Below are 24,249 nucleotides of genomic sequence, written 5' to 3'. Positions count from 1 at the left end.
GGATAAGGATGATGCCGTCGGTTTGGACTAACCGTTGTATATAGAGGACTGATTTTCGGTGGCGTGACATATGAGCTTACTTTGCATTCGAACGGTCTATTTTTCAATTAATGTATTTATGTAATGACTCTTTTGCCCTTTACCTAATTTTTTATTTGAAGCCGGCTTGGCCTGGAGGCAAGTGTAAACAGTACCGACCTGAAATAGAAGTCGTGGAAAATAGTAAGTAATGGCGTTATCTTGTTAGGCAGAAAATGAGTTCACTTGTTTTGGATTTTAGTTTTCATATAGTAATCATTTATTTGTTTTATTCTGGAATTATATATGGAGCATATATGAAGTAAGCTATGGGAAGAATAAAATTGATATAAAAAATTATAGAGTTTCTGTTGACCACGCATTTCACATCAGATGGTTTTTTTTTTTTTGGCATTTTAGATACAGGTTACTTAAAAGTATTCAAAATATTCAGAAAATACAGATATTCCAAAGTTGTAGAAGACTGTAAGTGCGAAGCGGAATAAATACTGAAAATAACACATGTACCAATAAATTTTGTGAACTTAAGAATTAATTAACAAGAAAATATTGTCTCGGCTAATTTTACTCTGGCTAGTAACTACCCTATTTATCAATCAGAAAATTATCTGACATGAAGAGAAACAAAAAGCACAATTATAAGTTAGTTAGAGCATCTCCAACGGTGTCTTAGTGTATTCCTTATAAATATTATAAAATATTGAATCTTAGTGATTTAGGATAAGATTTTGTATTTCAACTCCAACAATGATCCTTATAATTCATTCCTTATTATTATTATAATAATAAATTTGGAAAGAGATTGATAAAAGATGGAAGGAAGAGAGAGAAAATAAGTTACAATAAGAGAGAGAAATGATTTTTTTATTAAAGAATTCAAATAAGGCATGACTAGTGGTGCCTCATTAATAAGGCATGGAAGGAGGATCCTAGTGATTTAAGGCACTTCTAAGATACTGCTGGAGCACTAATTTATGTCACATTCCTTATAATTGGACTTAAGACATGATATAGGGAAGCTGCTGGAGTTGCTCTTAGAGCATCTCCAAGAGCCTCCTTGTTGGCTCCTAAATATAATATAAAAAATGTGGCTCTTAGTAATTTAGGACAAAGTTAAGAGTGTAAACTCCAACAATACTCTCTACATCTCTTCTCTATTTCATATTTTATTCATATATTGGGCTCCACTATAGAGGGAAAGATGAATGTTGATTGGAGGGAAAGATTTTTTTATTGTGAAAAAATAAGTTAGGAGCCATGTGGTGGCTCTTAACTTTGAGGAGAGAGGAGAGAGAAACAAGAGGCTCTTAAGATTTAAGAGCTACTTAAGAGTCTCTTGGAGCAACATTTTGCTTCTCCCTCCTCAAATCTCAAGTTACGAGACTAAATGAAGAGCCTCTTGGAGATGCTCTTACAGGCTACATCATAAACCCATCACTGATAAATTAAAAATAATTTTTCCGACAAAGCAAACATAAACTTCATTCATATACAAAGCACCTACACGGCTACAAGTATTTCATCATCAGAACCCCTTGATGGATCCAAAGTCCAAACATCGTTAGAAAATCAACCGCACGTTGTAATTAGACGTACCACCTAATTGCTTTAGCTCAAAGTTACATAATGAATTTAATCAACGTTTTAACACTTGTTTGCCTCGTGTAAACTAAGAGCATCTCCAACGGCGTTGTCTATAATCGTTGGCTAAATTGGACCTGTAAGATATTATGTAAAATTTGCTGAACCTGTAAGACATTTTGTTTCAATGGTATTGGCTATATTGGTTGGCTATAATTTAAAAATAGTATGTTATTAATATTTTAAATTGTTAAAATAGAATATATCAGTTCAATATGGTAATAAATGATGTACAATCTTCCTACAGATTTTCTTACAGACCTGTAGAGGTTCGACAAATTTAGCCATCCATAGGAGGTTGGCTAAATTTATAGACAACAGCTGAGCATGGTTGGAGTTGGGTTTTTGGAGCTGTTGGCTAAATTTTTTTATTTTAAGTATGCCACCTCACTTTTTAGTCAAGGGCTTTAGATGGTTGGAGATGCTCTAAGGAGTATGGTGGTGTATATTATATTTTGCTTTGTCCAAAATTTGACTCCGTGCTAACGATGCGGATCAGTATTTCATGAGTCATTGTATTACATGTTCGAACAGTTTGCGTCAAAATTAAATAATAAAAATATCGTGTTTGTGTATATAATGTAAAACGGTGATCGAAACAAATCAAAAGATAAAGAGACAAGAACAAGTATAATAAAACCTGAGTTCAATGCATTAGCGAGCTAGAAATCGAGCAGGAGAATTATCACCAAAAGAGAGTATCGAAAAAGATATGACGGATAGATTTTTTTTAGATGATTAACCCTAACAACCTATATGAAGAGCAGGAGAATTATCACCAAAAGAGAGAGTACCGAAAAAGATGTGACAGCTATGTATTTTTTGAGATGATTAACCCTAACACGTATATGAATATATATAGATGCAGAGAGAGTTATGTGCTACTCTTTCCTAGGGGTGACAATCGTTTCGTTTCGTATACTTTCGTTTCGTGTATTTTCGTGTTTCGTGTACTCGAAGGTGAAACCCGTATCCGCCCGTTATTAATTTCGTGTACCTAATTTGAAACCCGTATCCGTTTCGAATCGTTTCGTGTATATTTCGTGTACTTTTCGTGTATATTATATATAAAAATATTAATATATTTTATAATCAAAAAATGGATTTAATATATATTTTCCTTTATAAATTTTTTAAATGTGAATGATATATATTATACTTGTATACAATTCTTTATAAATTTGTTAATATATCTACAATATATATCCACACATACATATAAATATATACTTCACTCAATTATATATTTAATATATCATTACATATATATAATAAATATAATCTACAAATATTTCGTGTACTTTCGTGTATTTCGTGTACCCCAAATGAAAACCCATATCCGACACGAAATCTATCGTGTAATTTCGTGTTCGTGTACTTTCGTGTTTCGTGTATCGAAAATCAAAACCCGTATCCATTTTTTTCGTGTCGTTTCGTTTCGTGTTAGCGTGTTACGTGTCAAATTGCCAGGCCTACTCTTTCCATAATTAAATATCATTAATTGTGGAATTGCCATAATATTTGCAAACTACTATGTTTCATAAATAATCTGAAACAGAATCAGATTAAAATTTTTCAAGATATACACCATATCAATTAATCTGAAATAAATCTAATTAATTTATGCCATAATATTTGAGCCAAATTCCAATGAAAATAATAATTTCCATTATGAAAAGAATATCATCATATCTCACACATTCCTTAGTCCTAATGCTCAAAATATGACTTATCAATATGGGACGCGTGCTTAGAGGGCTCGATCCTAAAATAAGAGGAATGACTATGTTGTATTATAAGCAGTGTTGCACGGATCATGGTTCGATCCGGGTGGAACATCAGTTTGTGTGAATAAGATATGATCAGTCGTGAATCGGGTTCGCAGGTCGAAATAAGGATCTCATTTTTAATTATTTTTAACTAATATTTTATACATAAAATTTGAAATAATACCAAAAACATTTGTTGAAAATTTGAAATACTTGAACTTTATAATATAATATATGATGCAAAGCAATAGAGTATTCACTGGATCAATATTTCACTTTCTTGTCGTCTTTTTTTTATATATAATTCTCGTTGCGGCGAGATAGAAGACGAATGTTGGAGTGGATGAAAACTATTTATTCGCCCTTGTAGTATTTAACTTGAATATATGAGTATGTGATCCAAACTCTTTTACGAGTATCAGATAAGCCACTAATTGGGCTGAGATAAAATTTTAATAGCAATTTTAGTGAGTTGTGGAGTTTATGAACCATAAGTTGATGATCATGAGATTGGATTCATTGCCACGACGTCAGGTCTAGCTGATGGTGTTCTAAAAAGTATCTTTTTTGATTGAAACTTCGAAGTTGCTCACGCAACAACATTCTTTCATTATTTTCCTTTCTTCTGCCAAATATTTTCCACCACCTAAAAAAATTTCATAATTGTAGTATAATTTTAGAATAAAATAAAATTATTTTTTTAAAATTTTGAAAACTTCAAGCATGTATTCGATTGGTAATGGATTGTTTTTAATCTATGGATTTTAATGGATTGTATGTGATTTTGATTTTATGCGGATTCTTGATAAAATGTCGCAAAGTTGATATTTTTTAGGATTTAAGAACAATATTTCAAAATCTCATGGATTTTAGTGGGATTTCAAAAAATTTAAAATACACCGAAGATTGTCATAAAATCCATCATTTTATGAAATCCAAAAAAATTCATCAGCATTTGAATACCATCAAATTTTAATAGATTTTAAACAATCCCGATTGACTACCACAAGATTTTGTAGTATAATTTAAAATCTCAATTGAATACCTTAAGATTTTAATAGATTTCAAATAATCTCAATCGAATACCCTCGGATTTTATGAATGAAAAAAATACTTGAAAATCTCAATCGAATACACCCTTATAAAATAATTTACTAATGTGTAGTAACACACACATATTCCTACCCATGTCTTCTTCTAAAGGATCATTTAAATCAATGTATGTTATGTTTAATTTGAAAATATAAATTGCTATTATAAAAGCATTCTAATGGTTTCGGCGGTAATGGTTTGCTAAATTGAATCTATAAAATACTCTCTTTATTTCTTTTTTACATGACACTTTTGACTTGAGCACGTATCTTTAGGTGGGTTGAATTGATAGTAAAAAGTATTATTTTTAATTGATTTTTTTTTGTGAATTAAAATTCTGATTACATATTTTTTCAGGAAAAAAAAATCTTTAAAATAATACTTTTAACTACCCGATCAAAGCACTTAAAGATAGGTGCCAAAAAGTCAAACGTCATATATTAAAAAAACAGAGGGAGTATTATGTAAAATTTGATGAGTCTGTAATATTAGTACTACATATTAGCAATCAATTTTTCCGATAGGTGGTAGAATTTTATTGACTACAATCTAATTACGGTTTTTCTAGTGTGTGCCATTGCACATGCTAATTGCTAAGTATTACTCCCTCCGTTTCTAAATAATAGTCGTTTTGACTTTTTGCATGTATTTTGAGGTGCAATAAAACATATTTCTACATGTTATTTTTTAAATTTTTTTTTTGAATAAAAATATAGATGTCAAACTTTTATTCAGCAAAAAAAAATTTGAAAAATAATATGTAGAAGTATATTTTTTGGACACCTCAAATTACGTGCACAAAGTCAAAGCGACTATTATTTAGAAACGGAGGGAGTAATAATCATAAGTTTAACTCATTTTGAATGACTATTGTTTCTTAATAATGATGAACGCATGCGTACACAACAACCATACGTGCACACAATCGAAATGCTCCAAACATGTAAAAAGAAAAAGCGTCCGTTCCCGTGCCTCAGATTCTGGATCCGTTTCAAAAGCCCACTTCTTACACGAGTTTATAAACGGGCCTATTTCTTGCTGCTTTGGGCCGCTAAAGCACACATTGTTGGAAACATATACTGTATCGATGATACAAATCAGACAGGCTGTGTTGCTGAGCTATCGGGCGCCATGGTTGTGCACCCTTCAATCCTTATCCTACGCCCCACGCGCCTCTTCTTTCTTAAACCCTCACTCTCTCTTCTCAATCGAACTCTCTCAATTAATCCTCAACGCTTTTCTGTTCGATGCAACTCGTCGATAACTACCGAGTCACTCAACTCGGACACCAATGAAACCGGCCGGTCCGGTTCCCGGTCGGCCCCTCCGGCCGCCGGTACTCAACAGAAAATCGACGTTAATCCTCCTAGAGGTACCCGAGACTTTCCTCCCGATGAAATGCGCCTCCGCACTTGGCTTTTTAATAACTTCAGAGAGGTACTTTGCTCAATTGTGTATCCTAAACTCGATAAATTAATACTCAATAAATTTGTAAATAGTTTTATATGTTTTGGAATGTGTGTTTGGAGTGATCAGCAATCTGTAAGTTTTATTAATTTGTAATGTGGAATTTAGGTTTCGAGAATGTATGGTTTTGAAGAGGTTGATTTTCCGGTACTGGAATCCGAGGCGCTTTATATCAGAAAAGCCGGGGAGGAGATTAGGGATCAGGTTAAGCTTTTAATTCTTTAGATAACTCTATATGTGTAATGCAAGATATCGAGTTGCATTTGTTTAGTTTGACGACAATTTTCACAAGGTTTAATTTTGGACCTTTTCCGGAGTTTCTATGTGATTGAACTGCGAAAGTGGAGTTTCACCAGTGAATTGCACCTAGAGGGGATGCATTTCAATTACTTGTATGGAGCTGTTAAGTCTCTACTTGTCATGTTTATGTATTTCCAGCAGTGGGATCTTTCCTCATATTTTCTAGAAAATTGTTCATAGTTTACTTAAACATGGTGTTCTGATTTACTTATAAATAATGAATCCATAAAGAGTATGGAGATCATAAGCTTTATTACCAACTTAAACTTGCGCATTTTCATTTCTTTGGAGCAGCTTTACTGTTTTGAAGATCGAGGGAACCGTCGAGTTGCGTTAAGGCCTGAGTTGACTCCTTCTTTGGCAAGGCTTGTGATACAAAAGGGGTATGTATGCCATATTTTGACATGCAATATTATATATAGTTTTACACATAACAATTTTCTTTAAAAAAAATTGCATTATGTTTATTTGTGCCATTTTTGCATACATTTCTTTTGGCAGATCTTTTTGTTTCAGTTTATTGTCCGTGTACCCTTTATTTATTGTCATTTATGACCTTGATCCAGGTACGGATGCCAGATTTTGATCTACATGTTTTTTCCTTTCCAGAAAATCTCTATCCCTCCCTGTTAAATGGTTTGCTGTGGGACAGTGCTGGCGTTATGAGCGAATGACTAGAGGCCGACGTCGTGAACACTACCAGTGGAACATGGATATTATTGGCGTAGCTGACATATTTGTATGTCGAATGCATCCGTACATGCACACACACACACACAGACAGTCATACATTTATATATATAGAGAGAGAGAAACAAGTACTCATCACAATTCACTCTGTGAATTGAGTCATGTCTTTTGCTTCCAATATCATCATGGACAAGGTCGCAGGATTGCCAACTGATTAAATTTTTTAAAAATATAAATTGTAATTTGTCATGCATACCTACTTCCCTTGCATATATAGGTGTTTTTTGGTTATCCCTACTCGAGCTTGTTGACATAAACTGCAAGCTTGTATGTTATAAGATGTCATTATGTTTCGTGTCATTATGGATCTCTCTGTATGTACCATGAAAGATTCTTTGTGTTAGTAAAGATACTATTCTGATACTAATGAACACCAAATTAATGTATTAATATTGATACTTGAAGTGAGTTTTCAAATTACATTGTTAATCTAATGGCGCTTTTAATGATATCTACTTCTGTTTTTTGTCAAGCTTATCCTTTGTGTTTCGTTTTGGGTGTAGGCTGAAGCTGAACTCATATCATCAGTTGTCACTTTCTTCAAGCAAATTGGCATCACTGCATCTGATGTTGGGTTTAAGATTTCTAGCCGCAAGGTTCGCATTTACATTTATATACTACCTTTTCACTTATCTGTTCAAATATCAATTGTTCTTGGCAAAGGTTTTGTGGATTGAGGCTTTCAGAGAGCTCGTATATATGTATAAGTAATAAGCTTTTACCCTTTTAAATTTTGATTTGCTTTCGTGGGTAATAATTTTTTTACGAACACCTAATGGACGGGGTGTTCTTTTGTCTTTTCTTTTTTGGTGTGGAAATGTGAGCTTGTAATGTATCCACATTTTGCTTTATCATTATTAGTAAACCAACATATATACATGTCCAAGCCCACTCTATTGCACCCACAAGTCTACATCATTACTCTCAGTGCCGTGCCCATAATGGGATATGCAAGCAGTTATAGGTTTGGGATATGCAAGCAGTTAAAAGTAGTGTTTCTACCAACTGATTCACTAGACTGGAAAATGTCCCAACCAATTACATAGTGAAGCTGGTAGCACTACTGTGCTGCTGATCCAATTGCAGGAAGATGTCTATCAATATGGGTTGATAAAGACACATATATCTTAATATACCATCAACTGTAGTTTTCCCTTAAACTGAAGGGAGCTTAATAGTTTATCATCTATGCTAGGATATGATGTAACATGAACTTTATCCCTCTTTTCTACCAATTCCTTGAGGACTGCTCTTTGAATTCTGTGAAATTCAAGCCGCCAAAAATGGGACACAAGCTTACTTTTATTGCCCTCCATATAAGCTCATGGTCATTCCTTTTGGACTATGTCAATGCTGTATATCTTAGAAAAATGTTGTCATGAGGGTATAATCTTTTGTTACAGGTTCTTCAAGAAGTGTTGAATTGCTACTCCATATCAGAAGCTTTATTTGGAAAAGTTTGCATTATTATAGACAAGGTCAGTTGTGTTATATATATCTTCAAGATTATAATCAGATGCAAACTAACTAGTTTTGTTCTGACATTCCATTGGTTCCAGATGATCTATGTCTATGGGATCTGATGACATTTTAAATTTTATGTACAGTCTTTTGAATCTAATTTTAGATATTGTTTACTTCGTAAGCGGTATTATCTAGACTCAGGTTCTAAGAGACTTGAGTGATGGGTTAATATCTCAAACAGCATTATGTGTTATGATTACACATTTATAGTGGTTCGCTCTTGTATAAATAAGAATTAATTAAGAGTGTGTAGAGTGACATGATGATATTGGGGGATAATGAATTACTGTATTAAAATTTAGAGCTCCTTTAGTAGTCTTCTGATGCTATCTGTGATATAGTTACAATTAAATTTGCAAAAGGTACCTGCAGGCTAGATCTGCACTTTCACACTTTGTGCCCTTAGCTTACCTACGTTCACATATATTGCATATTATAGTTAGTTATGGAATGGTTCCTTAATGTAGGTTTCTTGTAAAACAGAAAAAACAATGCAGGTTTGCTATCTAAATTCTAAATTATCTCATTGGGGTATTCTACTATCCTTCAATTGTAGACAAGTAAATACTAATATCGTCTCAACATAGACAATACAGCCCTATAATCAGCCATTGGATTAGTAATTACGAGCACTCACAATCATGCATATTTGGAGATGAAGAATGTTCTGAATTGCCCTCATCATTATTATATTGATAGTATGAAGTACTTAATTTTGCACAAGTAACAAGCTATAAGGCTTTCTTATGCTGCTTTTTACATTTGATTTTGTTATAGCCAGTTCTGATAAACATCACACACCACTCTCTTGTTAATATATTAATATATTAATTACTGTTTAACATAACTAGACTTTACAGTTTACAGTGTTGCTATAAATGGTGTGTTGAAACAGATGGGTAAAATTCCTATCGAGGAGATAAAGAAAGAACTGGCACTTGTTCAGCTACCAGGCGAGGCTATTGAGGAACTACTGCAAGTTCTTTCTATGAAGTGTTTGACAGAGCTTGAAGGTCAGTGGCAGTGGCAAAGTTCAGCGGACATAATTTAAAAAAAAAAGGAAATCTTTTTTTGTTTTTTTGTTAAAGATAAGGTACTTGAAATTGTGTGTTGCAGAGAAACTTGGAGCTGCTGGAGAAGCTGTAAGCGATCTTAAACAGCTGTTTTCACTTGCTGATAAGTATGGTTTTTCTGAATGGATACAGTTTGATGCTTCAGTTGTTCGGGGCCTAGCCTACTATACAGGAATTGTATTCGAGGTTGGTGTAATCTATTTTTACCTCTCGAAACCTGAAACTTTGTTGCTAGAGTTGGATTCACAGAACCATGAATTCTGAATGCCTCTTATTGGTTGCTTGCACAAGATCTGTAAATAATCTTGGAAGACATTGGTTAGAGCAATATTGTAATAGGGCTATCAGCACCATTCATATGCACAGACGGACAACTCTCAATTGAAAAGTGATATGATAGTTATTTAAAGCAATATAAATGGTCAATCTTGACTTGGACATCTTAAGTAATTTAGTGTATTTGCGCATCATATCTTTATAATTGTGTTAGTAAATGTTCTGGTCTGACTGTTGTGGAAGGCGCAAACTCACAAAAGCGGAAGAGTTGATTTCAAGTGTAACTCGTGCACTTCTACTGAAAGTAGACTAGTGAATATAATTTTTTCTCACAGACAATGAAACGAACTTGTTGCCGCTATAAGTAGTTAATAAGGTGTCGGCCTGTGGCATAGGTAGAGACATAGGAAAATATGTCACTTGACCTCAATCAGCCTAAGTTTAGAAAACTACTTCAACATCGTTTAACTCTGTTTAACTCTATCTGTGGTTCTTTTTTTGTTTCTGTCTTTATTCTATGGAGGTAAATCCAGCTCTATGCATCAAACACTCCATAGCTAATTTTTGCAAGGCTTTAGTTCTACTCATGCTTTATGAACATATCAAGACTCAAAATGAAATACTAGTTTTTAACTCTCCAACTCTATGCCTTCCGTAGAAGCATGAGTAAGCTAGAATAAGAAGGTATATTATAAAGTATAAACCATAATTCCAATCTTTTTGGATTGTTTCTTTAGGGATTATATTCCGGAAAATGTATATATATATAGCCGCGCTCAAGAGAGAATCATCCCTAAAATAGAATCTTAGAACCACTAAGATTCTGATGCAGAACCCTAAATGTGAAATAAATTTTCAGGATATAAATATAGGGTCATGTTCCAGAGAGAACCATTAGAGAGAGAACCATAGAACCCTTACCTTATTAAGTAAGGGTTCTGCAGCAGAACTTAAGTATTAGTTGGGGTTCTGCAGCAGAACTTCACAAAAAAAATGTCAATATCTATGGATTATATTTTTAAATTATTTTTGAACACACACAACGATGAAAAAACATGAAAAAAACATGTATTTTAGATTTAGATCCTAAAAATCTATTTAAAATTTAGGGTTCTGCAGCAGAACCCTAGTGGTTCTATGGTTCTATTTTAAGGAGTGGTTCTCTCTTGAGCGCAACCCTATAAATATAAATACATGTTTTTTGCATCGTTGTGTGTGTTCAAAAATAATTTTAAAATATAATAAATAAATACGACATTTTTTGCGTGTGCAGTTCTGTTGCAATCAATACTAGAAATGAGGCTAAGGGTTCTAAGAGGAACATGACTTTTGGAAAGAATAATTTGAATATAGTGGTACAATCAAAATCATAACTTTATGTGCGACAAGGAAACGAGTAGACTTGAGCAGTTCCATTGCTGTTGAGTGTCTTTACAATTCAATTAGTAGTTCAAGGGGAATATATGAATTAATAAGTTTGAGTTGTTACACACAGAATCTACTATTGGCAGTTGGCTACTAGTCCTGTGTATTAGATGTTACAGTTTAGTAATATTGTTAATATATACTCCCTCCGTCTCTTAATACTTTTCCTGTTTGCCTTTATCATGCTTGCCAACACACAATTTTTGTCATTAATATTTTTAATTTCATATTAGTATTAAATATAAAAACTTCACCCTCATAAATAAGAATCTAACAAGATCACTCATGACTATATATAGTCTTATAAGTTAGACGTAAATTAGTAATTTTTCAAGTGTTATGAACAGTACCGACATTTCAAACGAGAAAAGTTTTTAGAGATGGAGGGAGTATCAGACTATAAGGTTCTCTAATCAAGCAATTTTAGTTAAGTGCATTTTATGTAGCATTGTCCTGTCTAGTGTCCAGTCAATAGAAATTTTAGACGACCAATCAGCTCGTTGCTTATCCCCCTAAGGTTTCTGATGGTGACATAACCGAAACTTCCTTAAATGTCACTATTCCAGTCTCATGGCTTTAGTTGTTTGTTACATGAAGGAAAAAGTAAAAGTATACAAACATTTGCTAGATGTTTACCTACCGATGTATTTTGGTCCTAGTCATGGATGGAAATAGTTTCCTGAATCCTAGCACCATTATGTGTTTTTATATATCTTTTTCTTTGATTGGTTTCCATCGCTACAGGGATTTGACCGAGAAGGAAAACTACGAGCAATCTGTGGTGGTGGGAGATATGATCAATTGCTCTCTACTTTTGGAGGGGATGACATTCCTGCATGTGGATTTGGCTTTGGTGATGCTGTGATAGTCGAAGTAAGTGAAGCACTTTAACTTCCCTTATTTTACTGAAGGGGTTATATATATTGTTTTAATTTATTAAAGTACCTCTGGATGTTCTTGACCAAAAAAAAAGTACCTCCCTTGACCTTAGTCATGGAAGAGGGCTGGCTTACCATTATGCTACATCTGCAATCCCATTTTGCAGCCTTCTTTGCCATTGCTTACATGTTTTTATTGTAGTGTATCATAGTATTCTTGTTTCTGAATTTCAATTTCTTTATGATAATGTTACTTTCAGTCCAAGAGTTAATATATTTATAACTGGACCTTTTTCTTGAATGTTTAGTTGCTCAAGGAGAAAGGGATATTACCAGAAATTAGTCCCCATGTAGAAAATATTGTTTGCTCGTTAGATCGTGATCTTCAGGGAGTAGCTGCTGCAATTGCTACCAGACTGAGGGGAAGGGGACAAAGTGTTGATTTGGTCTTGGAAAACAAGCCGCTGAAATGGTCTGATTACTTTGCCAGTTTATAAGGTTTCTTTCGAATGTATATCCTTTAAGAAGTGCTGCTTTTAATGCTTTTACAAATATATGTAGGGTGTTCAAACGAGCAAAGCGGGTAAATGCTGCGAGACTTGTATTTGTAGGGGCTGATGAATGGCAAAAAGGTATGGTTGGTGTAAAAAATCTTTCAACTGGAGAACAATATGAGATCAATGTTGATGAGTTAGAGTGAGTGATATCTTTGCATTCTTTATTTATATATGTCCTGTTAGAAATTTTTTCCAGCTGAGCCCTGTGTCTTCCCTTATTTTGTGCAGTACACATATTTGAGTGTTACTATGCAAATATTTAATTTAGGTTTTGTTGCTGCATGTCACCATAATGAAATGTATTGTGTCTATATTATTAGTTTTTATTTAAAGCCAGAGAAAGGACATGACCAGGTGACTGGTTTAATTGTGAAATAAAACTTTAATTTGCATATGAGTATTTACAGAACTAAATACGTCAAACAGAGTGATTTGGTCGCGAGTTGGTTGTGAAGGTCTAAATATTGTGTCCGATTAAGCTGAAAATTTGAACTTCAGGTTGACAATATTTTCCCTATATATGTTGATAGCACCCATGATGTACCAAGCATTTACGCAGATACTTTAGCGAGTGGTGTATGATTTGCATAGAATATTGGCTACCCTTTTGAACAGTCGCTGTCAGGCTGGCCGGTGGTATGCAATTTAACTTATCCTGTTAGTGTGCAGCATTAAATCCTGCAATTTAGTAAAGCAATTTTTTTTGTCGACAAAAAATGTCAAGAGGCAATCAATTATTCGAACATAAGCTCTATCTTTCAAGATAAAAGTTTATATTTAGCAGTACAAAGCGTCAGTTCAAGTAATATTTTATATATTATTACTGTAAAACTAGATATTAAAACAACTAAAAACTCAGTTGATATTCCTCTCGAAAAACAAAATACTCAGCTGATAATGTCCTAATACATAAATCTTGGTGCGATGGGAATGGAACATAGTGGCCGTTTGGCTGGACTTAAAAAAGTGACTTATTGCTTAAAGTAAAGAAGTGGATTAAAAGTGAGAAGTTGGTTTGGACTTATAAGCTATTATAAGTGTTTGGATACCGTGACTTATAATTTTTTAAGTGTTTGGATAACTTAACTTATAAGTTGGTATAGTTTCGTAGTTTTGTAATATAATTATTTGATATTTACGAAATAAATTGAGAAAAGTTGATGAAAATATGAGATTAGATTAATATTTATATTATATAAAAAAATGGTTTTTTGTTTGCTTTGTCTCATATTTTATTATAAGTTTCATTTATTTATTTCTTAAGATTATATATTGTAATGGACTACAATGTCTCACATTTAAATATTTAAGTGATCTATAAGTGTGTTTAAGAATTTATATAAATATTATTATATAATATTTATATATTTGAGTATTTTATAAAATTGAAGACATCAGTTTTTTTTTTTTTTTGAAGTAATTGAAGACATCAGCTTAATCCTTATATTCAATAAATGAAGATAACATGATGTGATAAATAAAAAGGAATAAAAAATAAACAAAGGCAGGATGAACTGAAGAAGCCGAAGCTGATGACGAAAAAAAGCGTGGTTTTATAGCTTCTTTTCCTCCACTTCTTTTACCATTTATAAGTGCTTCATATCAGTACCCAAACGCACCGATAGTGTCTGTTTGTTTCATGGAAGCAGAAGCTGCTTTTGACTTCTGCTTCTTTTGACCCGTTTGTGTAAATAAGCAGAAACGCTTATAAGAAGCTGAGAATGCTAGCTTCTCTTTCACAGCTTCTACTTCTTTTCCAAACACTTTATCAACTTATTTCCTTCTTACTTTTACTTCACTTATTTTGTTTAAGCAAGAAGTAACTTCTTTTAAGCTAACCCAAACGGCCCTATAATATAGATAGATTTGGAAGTGCTAAATTACTAATCTTAAAAGTTCACCGAAATCACTACTCTTTGGTCTCTGTGATTCAGTTAGTGATGATCCGGTTAAAGGGCAGCCTTGTCGGGTCCCGGTCCATGCTAGGGATTTGGAGAAGCCTTATAAGTATTGTTTGTGTGAAGTCCGGTCCGCTGAAAACCTGGTCTTTTCCGAATTTTTAACCAGTGTAACGTTTTAAGTATCGTTTATCAAATTTTGATATAAATTTATAATTTTTCTAAAAAAAATTTAAAAGTTAGCAATCTTGTAAAAATGAACAATCGTTTTTAATTAATTATTTAAATTTTGAACTTTATTGTTCTAAAAAGATTTTTTTATTCTCTACAACTTTCGTTCTTTGAGTTTTTCCGAAAAATATCGTTTAGATGGTTAGAAAATTTAAAAAAAAGTCTGATTTTAATTAAATATATTTAAATTTCCCAAACCGTCCCTACAAAAGTTTAACGGTAACGGCAGAAATTAACGAAAAGGGTGCAAAGTGTCTGCGGTTTAAAAGTCTTGGGCTGCAAAGTGTATTTCCAAAACTATTAGGTGCAATGTGTTGAAATTAAAGGGTCCTAATTGCAATTAACTCATATATAAAAGGATTCATTATGTTTCATTAAATACAATCAATATGATAGTCATAAATATTATTTTAAAAAACTTACTGAAAAAACTGAATTCAGTATTCTATTTTATTAAAATAAGTTATAATAAAAATAAGTTTATAAATGCTAAAACTTAAAATTTTGATTTTTAAGCTGTTATTAATCACTTATAATTTATAAATTTAGTTGTAACATGTTCAAAATACAATTAAATTAAAGAATAATTTGAAATTAAACTTAATTGTATGTTATAAATTTGGATTAGGATAATCCGGTTTTTCGGTCCGATTAAAACGGATATCCGATTAAACCGAAATTAATGATGATCCGGAAAACCGGATATCTGGTTTGACTATTGATAACCGAACTGGATATCCGGTTTTGCTCACCCCTAATTTTGACAAGGTATCTGAATGCTGACGAGCGCTTTAATTACATTTGTCATTGTGTATCCTGCTTGCCCCAGTGATTCAGTGAAGGCAAGTTGATAGCAAAAGAATACAAGCTCAAAGTCTCAAACACATCCGCAAAAATAACATTCATTATCATTAACGTTATCAGTAATCAATGATGGAAATAGCTCTCCTCCTCGCGATCTCTCTTCCTCTGCTCTTGCTTTTCACACTTCGAAATCACTATGTCCGCAAGTCGAGTCGCCGCCCACCAGGTCCCCGTGCCCTCCCATTAATAGGAAACATGCACCAGTTTGACAGCTTAAACACTCACGTCTACTTGTACAAACTTTCCCAGAAGTACGGCCCTCTCATGTCTTTACAGTTAGGCTCCGTTCAAACTCTAGTCATCTCCTCCGCTGCTGCAGCCAAACAAGTTTTTAAGTACCATGATCTCTGCTTTTCAAGCAGGCCAACTCTAGTTGGCTCGCAAAGAGTATCCTATAACGGCATAGATGTTGTCTTTGCACCCTATAACGAGTACTGGAGGGACATGAGGAAATTATGTAACTTACATCTTTTTAGTTCTAAAAGGTCTCAGTCTTTTCAACCTATCCGTGAACAAGAAGTTGCCCGGATGGTTAAAACTATTTGCGCTGCTGCTGCTGATTCTAATGTTGTGAATTTGAGCAAAATTCTTAAAACTTTGACGAGCTCAATCATATTTAAAATTACCTTTGGCAGAGGATACCATGATGAAGACGGTGATCATAATATGAGTAGTAGATTTTATTGGCTATTATCTGAAACTCAGGCCATTTTCGGAAGTTTCTTTGTTGCAGATTATTTTCCTCTAGTAGGTCGATTGATTGATAGGCTTAGTGGGGCATGTGAACGTCTGGAGAAGAGTTTCATTGCATTGGACGCTTTTTATCAACAACTCATTGATGAACATCTTCATGCATCCTCTGTATCTGGCCAAGAGTGCAGCATCCTCGACATCTTGCTGCAGATGAAAAAGGATTCATCTGAGTTCACGATTGATCATGTCAAAGCAATATTAATGGTAATTATTGGAACTATACTTCGTTCTTTTATTAGAAAGCAACTGGTATTAGCCGAGATAGTTCAGTAGTATTGCTTAGCTTATTGGTGGAGATTAGAAAGTCTTGTGCAAATATATAAATGTTTGCCACTGAACTCTCCCATAGATTAGATATATCAAATGATCCAATTTGATTGAAATTTGAACGGTAGCCATTTTTAACATCTGCAATTTTTGCTGATACATTGTTTATCCTGCATATTCCGCAGAATGTTATAATTGGAGCATCAGATACAAGTGCAGCAGCTGTGGTATGGGCCATGACTCTGTTAATCAAGAACCCCGCAAAAATGAAGAAGGCACAAAAGGAGGTGAGAGAGGTCACCGGAGAAAAAGGATTTGTAGCCGAAAACGACGTGCAAAAGCTTGTTTATCTTAAAGCAGTAGTGAAGGAGGCAATGAGATTGAACCCACCTATTCCACTTCTTATTCCCCGCCAAACAATTGAAAAATGTGTGATCAATGGGTACGATATTGAAGCTAAAACACTTGTCTACGTAAATGCATATGCTATAGGAAAGGATCCTGAATGTTGGGAAAATCCTAACGAGTTTTTGCCTGAGAGATTCATGATGAGTAGCATTGATTTTAAAGGACAGGATTTTGAGCTGATACCATTTGGGGTAGGACGGAGAATATGTCCAGGAATGGCAATGGGAGTGGCTACGACGGAGCTAGCGCTAGCTAATCTTCTCTACCCTTTTAACTGGGAATTGCCTCCCGGTGAAGATAGGAAAGATATTGACATGGCTGCCCTGCCTGGTATAACAATGCACAAGAAGAATCATCTTTGTCTTGTCCCAGAAGTCATTACATAAGTATCCCGTGCGTATATCAGTGGTCATACATCAGGAATAAAATGTGTGTGAAGGCGTCGACCGTTGTTTTTGTGTACTCCCTCCGTCACCCACTCACCCTCAATTATTAATACCGGAGGATGAAGGCTCGGCACACATTTTAAAACTAAGAATTCTAAAATTCTCTTTGTTCTTAAAGTAGCCGTTTCCATTATTTGACAAGCCTATTACCTGAAGGGCTTGCATCGGCTTTTGAGGTAAGAAAAACCCCAAACTCTTTTATTTGTTTTATCTGATTTGGTTCTACTTTTGCTTAGAGGCCGTTTGGGTGGGCTTAAAATAAGTGCTTCTTACTTAAAATAAATAAGTGGAGTAGAAGTTAGAAACAAGTTAAGACTTATAAGTGATTAAAGTGTTTGGTAAATAAGTAGAAGTCCTGAGACAAAAGCTAGCATTCCTAGCTTTTTATAAGTGCTTCTTGACTTTTTACACAAACGGTACGAAATAAGTGCTTCTAACTTATAAACCCAGAAGCTGGCTTAAAAGGTGTTGCCAAACAGCCCCTAGTTCTACTTTTGCTTATGTTTGGTTTGTTTTTCTAGATCTACATCATCAGAGTTTCCGATATATTTTTTTATTCGATTCAAGCAGATTTTATCGGACTCGAGAGTTGATCGTCTATCTTGTTGTTTCGATTGTCAGATCTAAATTTTTTATTTTCATTCGTTTTCAGTTTGCTTTTATTATGATTATCGACTTGTATTTTCAAGTTGTAGGTTGTTCTCTCTCCTTGATGAGAGTTTTGTTTTCACTTCTTAATTATAAGGCGAGGTTTTGATTTGGTAATGAAAATTTGTATAAAATCACAATTCTGATCGATAGCTTAAACTATAGTTCTATCAGTCAGGGTATCATGAAGAGGGTACAAGTAATTCAACGAGAATGCACGAAGCGGATACTTGTATTTGCATATACAATATCTTCAACATATCGTTTGACTTTCGCAAGGGGATTGCAATTTACTATTTGTTGACTCGATTATTTGTGTAAATGTTGCATGACTTTTTATACGTAATTTGAAATATAAAAAAATTATTTCTATACGTTATTATTCAAAATTTCTTTTTTAATATAGAAAAGTTTAAGATCTATATTTTTATTTAAAAAAAGAAATTGAAAAATAATATATAAAAATATTCTCTTTACACCTCAAATTACCTAAAAAAAATCAAAATAACTATTATTTTGAAATGAAAAAAAAATATTTAATGATTATATCTACATTATTATCTTTGTCTAAATTACACTAATTCTCATATAAGATTTGAACTTGACTCATGATATGCACCGTAATAAAATTATAATATTCATTTTTGTACTAAGTTTGATTTTGTTTAAAAGACTTGAATGTGAACACCGCATGGCATAACTTGCGAGTTGGTGTTATTAATTTTTGTAACTGCACATATAACTGTGGTCCGAAATTTCATATTATCGCAACCTGTGGATTGATTTGATTTTTAGTCAATAATCACGTCCAACCGACCCTGCACACTTGGGGGAAAAGAACAAGCGCTTAAAGTCTCGAACACATCCGCGAAGATAACACTCATTATCACAAAATCAATAATGGAAGTAGCTCTCCTCTTGGCGATCTCTCTTCCCCTGCTCTTGCTTTTCACACTTCGAAATCACCATGTCCGCAAGTCGAGTCGCCGCCCCCCAGGTCCCCCTGGCCTCCCAGTGATAGGAAACATGCACCAGTTCGACAGCTTAAGCACCCACGTCTACTTGTACAAACTTTCCCAGAAGTATGGCCCTCTCATGTCTTTACAGTTAGGCTCCGTTCAAACTCTAGTCATCTCCTCGGCTGCTGCAGCCAAACAAGTTTTTAAGTACCATGATCTATGCTTTTCAAGCAGGCCAACTCTAGTTGGCTCGCAAAGAGTATCCTATAACGGCATAGATGTTGTGTTTGCACCCTATAACGACTACTGGAGGGACATGAGGAAATTATGTAACTTACATCTTTTTAGTACTAAAAGGTCTCAGTCTTTTCAACCCATCCGCGAACAAGAAGTTGCTCGGATGGTCAAAACTATTCGCGGTAGTGCTGCTGCTGGTGATTCTAATATTGTGAATTTGAGCAAAACTCTCATGACTTTGACGAGCTCAATCATATTCCAAATTACCTTTGGTAGAGGATATGATGATAATATGAGTAGTCGATTTCATTGGCTACTTACCGAAACTCAGGCCAATTTTGTAAGTTTCTTTCTTACGGATTATTTTCCTGTAGTAGGTCGGTTGATTGATAGGCTTAGTGGGGCGTATGCACGTCTGGAGAAGAGTTTTATTGCATTGGATGCATTTTATCAGCAACTCATTGATGAACATCTTCACGCGTCCTCTGTATCTGCCCAAGAGGGCAGCATCCTCGACATCTTACTGCAGATGAAAAAGGATTCATCCGAGTTCACCTTTGATCACGTCAAAGCAATATTAATGGTAATCAAAATCCAAGCCATGTCTGGAACTGATCTTTCCAAGAGATTAGATATGTCAATTGATCTAATTTGATTGAAATTTAGACGATAGCTATTGTAACATCTGCAATTTTTGCTAATATTTTGTTTATCCTGCATTTTTGCAGAATGTTATAGTTGCGGCATCAGATACAAGTGCAGCAGCTGTGGTATGGGCGATGACTTTGTTAATTAAGAACCCGGAAAAAATGAAGAAAGTGCAACAGGAGGTTAGAGAGGTGACAGGAAAAAAAGAATTTCTAGACGAAAATGATGTGCAAAAGCTTGTTTATCTTAAAGCAGTGGTGAAGGAGGCTATGAGATTGAACCCCCCTGTTCCACTTCTTGTTCCTCGCGAAACAATTGAAAAATGTGTGATAAATGGGTACGATATTGAAGCTAAAACACTTGTGTACGTCAATACATATGCTATAGGAAAGGATCCCGAGTCTTGGGAAAATCCCAACGAGTTTTTGCCCGAAAGATTCATGACAAGTAGCATTGATTTCAAAGGACAGGATTTTGAGCTAATACCATTCGGGGTAGGACGGAGAATATGTCCAGGAATAGCAATGGGAGTGGCTACGACAGAGCTAGCGCTGGCTAATCTTCTCTACTCATTTAACTGGGAATCGCCTCCCGGCAAGAAGATTGAAGATATTGACATGGCTGCCCTGCCTGGTATAACAATGCACAAGAAAAATCATCTTTGTCTTGTCCCAGAAATCATTTGTTGATTAAAACAAGAAACGCAGGTGTAACGTTTGTGCCTGTGACCGTGTGAAATATCAGTATGTTTTGTGTAATAATTATGACCGTGTTAGTCTTATCTTTTCCTGAAATAAGTCCTTATTCTTGTCGAGTAAGGGGAGCCAAACATGTTCAATGTCAGAACGTTTTAGTGAACCAACTTTGTTAGTATTATTTTTTTTTGATGTATTATTTTCTTTAATGGAAGATAGAAAACAGCACATAGAAAACACACCAATCAATTGATCAGCAAAAACTCCAAATCTTCTATGTGAGATTAGTCCACACTCCACAGTTAGACAAGTATATACGGTTGTGCTTTCCTCACCTACCACACAAATTCATATAAATCATTTAACAACTCCACAAGTAATTCATAGTTAATCGAGTGAGAGTGAACTTGACAACGGCATTTTGCGCATGTAATAGAGTATCAAAATTCGGTAAAATCACAGAAGTAGATGACATTTGGCAATACCGCAAGTCCGCAACCATCTCTGTCTAAGCCGCCCAATTGTCAATGAAAATACCTGTTGTATATATTTCTTCTATTATAAAACCAAAGGCTTGCTCGGCAGTGGGGATAGTTTACAGGATCATCGTGTTTCATGTGTAGTCCATCTTTCTTCCATTTTATACGGGTCACATTCCCTTTCAAATTCTCCAATAAACTCATTCTTTCATATAGTCGTGTCGTGTTCATGTACTTTCACGTTTCGTGTATTTGAAGGTGACGGCGTAAATTGAGGAACAATTAAAATATGTACTTAATTCTTGTTAACGGAGAAAACTGGTAGGTTAACAAAGATGAGGTTCGCGGTGTGAATCAAGATTCTTGTTGGCGAGAATGTAGGAAGTGGTTGGTTGTTTGTTATGGAGGCGGCTGCAATTGTAAGCAAAGGGTTCGAGATTGCTAACTGGAATAGCTCTCAAGAATGATCGATGCCTACAATCTGCCTACGTACCCCTATTTATAGGGGATCAAGCCGGTACGTAGTTCTTTCTCCTAAGAGACCCATGTGGGCTGGGCCTCCCCTTCTAGAATCTTCCTTCCGAAAGGGGCCCAATGCGATGAGGCCTAGCTTATATAGCTTACCCCAAATGCATGGACACTACCCTACTCCCCGACATGGACAACCCGCCAGACTACAGAGATAGGACCTCCCGGGATGCGTCTTCTCATCTATCCTCTACCTCCCGAGGAGGGTAACTCCTCAGACTACAAGGTAGGGGCTTCGTCACTCCAACAGTAGGATTTACCTTAGTTTAAGGGCGTCCCCTTAAACACAAAGCTTCTCCTGCCGCCCTTCTGAAATGTAGTTAAACTTTCCTTGGCAAGTGGGCGCGCCTAAAGATAGGGCGTGCCTTGTCTTTTGACAGGGTCACCTTGAAGCTGATTTGATCTTGACTTTTCTGGCCCAAGTAGTCTTTCTTTTGTGGGCCCGGCCCGTTTAGTTAATCTTTATAATTTTGCATATAACAACTACCCCCCAGATCTTGGTGGCATTGAAAATGTCGACGAGATCTTTAAAACTTTTATCTCTTTTTTTTTTTAGCAACTGTCCACGACCTAATTGGGCGCGCCGTATGATGCTGACCGTTGAGAACCCCTATTGTGAACAGCTGTACTCCATTTCTTCTATATTTTTGTTTTTATTTTATTTCCATTTTCCACCCGAGTATAAATACGGGTCTTTTCCCTTTCATTCCTTCTTTATTCACTTTTATCTCAGTAAAAACCTTTGTCGCCGCCGTCTGTCTTCGTCGAGCTCTACCGTCCGTGTTACTGCCTCATTTGCAATTCTAAAGCCATCCCACGACTCGTCTCGTCACAAGGTACACATACATATCTTTCTCTAATAATTTCACCGGGTAACTTTTTGTATTTAAGCTCACGACTCTTCACCTGCTTTACTTGTTCTTCATATACTTCCCCTGTATATATATATGTATGTATATGCTTTTGATCCATTTTTGACCCGTTGCGAATTCAAATAAGTGTTTATGGTATTTGGTTGTAATAGTTCAGGAATTTGCCATATCTTTCTTTTATTCTCGCGTAATTTCTTCGTTCCTTTGTCTGTGAATGTTTGCGACGGCGTGATAGTTGTTTGATGTAACTCCTGTCTCCTTGACCTCTCTCTTTATAGATATGGCGCGCCCTATGATTTGGCGCGCCGTCTCTTTCCGTTATCCTTTTAGAGAATATACTGAAGCCTAGTCTTTATTACTAATCATAGCTTTAGTTGAGTCTGCTTCCATATTCCTCTATATATGTACTCCCATCATTCTGTTTTCGTCTTACTTCTTTATTCAACCCCCATCATCTACTTTCTTCCCAACTTGGCGCGCCCAGTGATTCATTTTCTTCTTCTTTATTTTTTCTTTGCAGCTGGCCAAATCGGGCGCGCCAGGTTACTTCTCTCCTGTTCCTTTGCAATCCTTTTCTTCTCAGTTATTCACCCCCATGGCTGGAAGCGAGCCCCTTTCCCCTGGAGTACTTGAGCCTGACCCTTTAGATATCAACGAGTTTTTAAACCAAGATGAAGAGGTGTTATATCGTTCTCCTTCTCGTGGGAAAGCCCAGTTAGTTGACTCTGATAGCGACCAATTAAATGGTGAAGATGAGGAGAATCTAGAAGATGATGGAGATTCTGAAGAAGATGAAGCTGAAGAGGAAGCTAGAACTTTCTATCATAATTTAGATGACGAGGAATCTTTAGACGAGGCGCGCCCTCCTTCCCCTTTACCATCTCCAAACCCATACACCCATCCACCTATCTCAGACCAAAAGTTGGATTTTGAATGGGATGAGGATAAGGAAGTCCGGGAGGCAGTTAAGGCTAAGGCTCGCAAGAAGGCTGGAAAACTGGCTTGTGTCGGGCTATCTTCTACTGCTACAAACACTGAAATTAAATGGTGCTTAAAGTACTTTGACAAGGGCTGTATCTGGGCGCTCCCTCATCCTTGGATGAGGTCTCATATTTTCGACTACAACCCCAGGTTACGAATTCCTAGGATGGTTCTTACTCCTAAACTTGTTAAGTTGGGCATTGGTCCTCCTCTTCATCCCTACTTCAAATCCATCATAGAATGGTTTGACATCGCCCCCATTCAACTGTCTCCAAACAGCTGGAAACTAGCAATTGCTCTGTATATGTTATATAGGGATCATAATCAACGCGCGCCAACAATGGAAGATTTAAGTTATTTCTTCAGATTAGACGCGTCTAGTCTGGGTTACTTTTATCTTGTGGTTAGGAGATCCCACAACTCAACAGGCTGGTCTGAAGGGAAGACTAGCAATGAAAAGAAATGGAAGGAGCCTTTCTTCTATGCTTGGCCAGAGGAGAGGATCAGAACCCAGTTTAACACTTCCCCCAGTAAGTCTTTCTCC

General features: G+C 35.3%; 3 protein-coding genes across 3 annotated transcripts; all 3 read left to right on the top strand.

The window, feature by feature from the left end:
* The first annotated feature begins 5,608 nt into the window (after positions 1-5,608).
* On the top strand, positions 5,609-13,102 carry LOC108223748 (histidine--tRNA ligase, chloroplastic/mitochondrial). The gene is made up of 11 exons (XM_017398148.2): positions 5,609-5,978; positions 6,117-6,212; positions 6,603-6,691; positions 6,918-7,047; positions 7,562-7,654; positions 8,462-8,536; positions 9,478-9,595; positions 9,699-9,841; positions 12,101-12,229; positions 12,543-12,706; positions 12,796-13,102. The coding sequence occupies exons 1-11, from the start codon at positions 5,673-5,675 to the stop codon at positions 12,932-12,934; spliced, it is 1,482 nt and encodes a 493-aa protein (XP_017253637.1). The 5' UTR covers positions 5,609-5,672; the 3' UTR covers positions 12,935-13,102.
* A 2,634-nt stretch (positions 13,103-15,736) lies between these two features.
* LOC108223800 (cytochrome P450 83B1) lies at positions 15,737-17,729 on the top strand. Its single transcript, XM_017398222.2, has 2 exons — positions 15,737-16,741; positions 16,990-17,729. The coding sequence occupies exons 1-2, from the start codon at positions 15,851-15,853 to the stop codon at positions 17,596-17,598; spliced, it is 1,500 nt and encodes a 499-aa protein (XP_017253711.1). The 5' UTR covers positions 15,737-15,850; the 3' UTR covers positions 17,599-17,729.
* Positions 17,730-19,099: 1,370 nt separating this feature from the next.
* LOC108223801 (6,7,8-trihydroxycoumarin synthase) lies at positions 19,100-21,008 on the top strand. Its single transcript, XM_017398223.2, has 2 exons — positions 19,100-20,085; positions 20,231-21,008. The coding sequence occupies exons 1-2, from the start codon at positions 19,207-19,209 to the stop codon at positions 20,837-20,839; spliced, it is 1,488 nt and encodes a 495-aa protein (XP_017253712.1). The 5' UTR covers positions 19,100-19,206; the 3' UTR covers positions 20,840-21,008.
* Positions 21,009-24,249: the final 3,241 nt, after the last annotated feature.

This window comes from Daucus carota, chromosome 5, assembly GCF_001625215.2.
Source record: "Daucus carota subsp. sativus chromosome 5, DH1 v3.0, whole genome shotgun sequence".
Taxonomy (NCBI): Eukaryota; Viridiplantae; Streptophyta; class Magnoliopsida; order Apiales; family Apiaceae; genus Daucus; species Daucus carota.
This window is presented reverse-complemented; position numbering and strand designations above follow the sequence as displayed.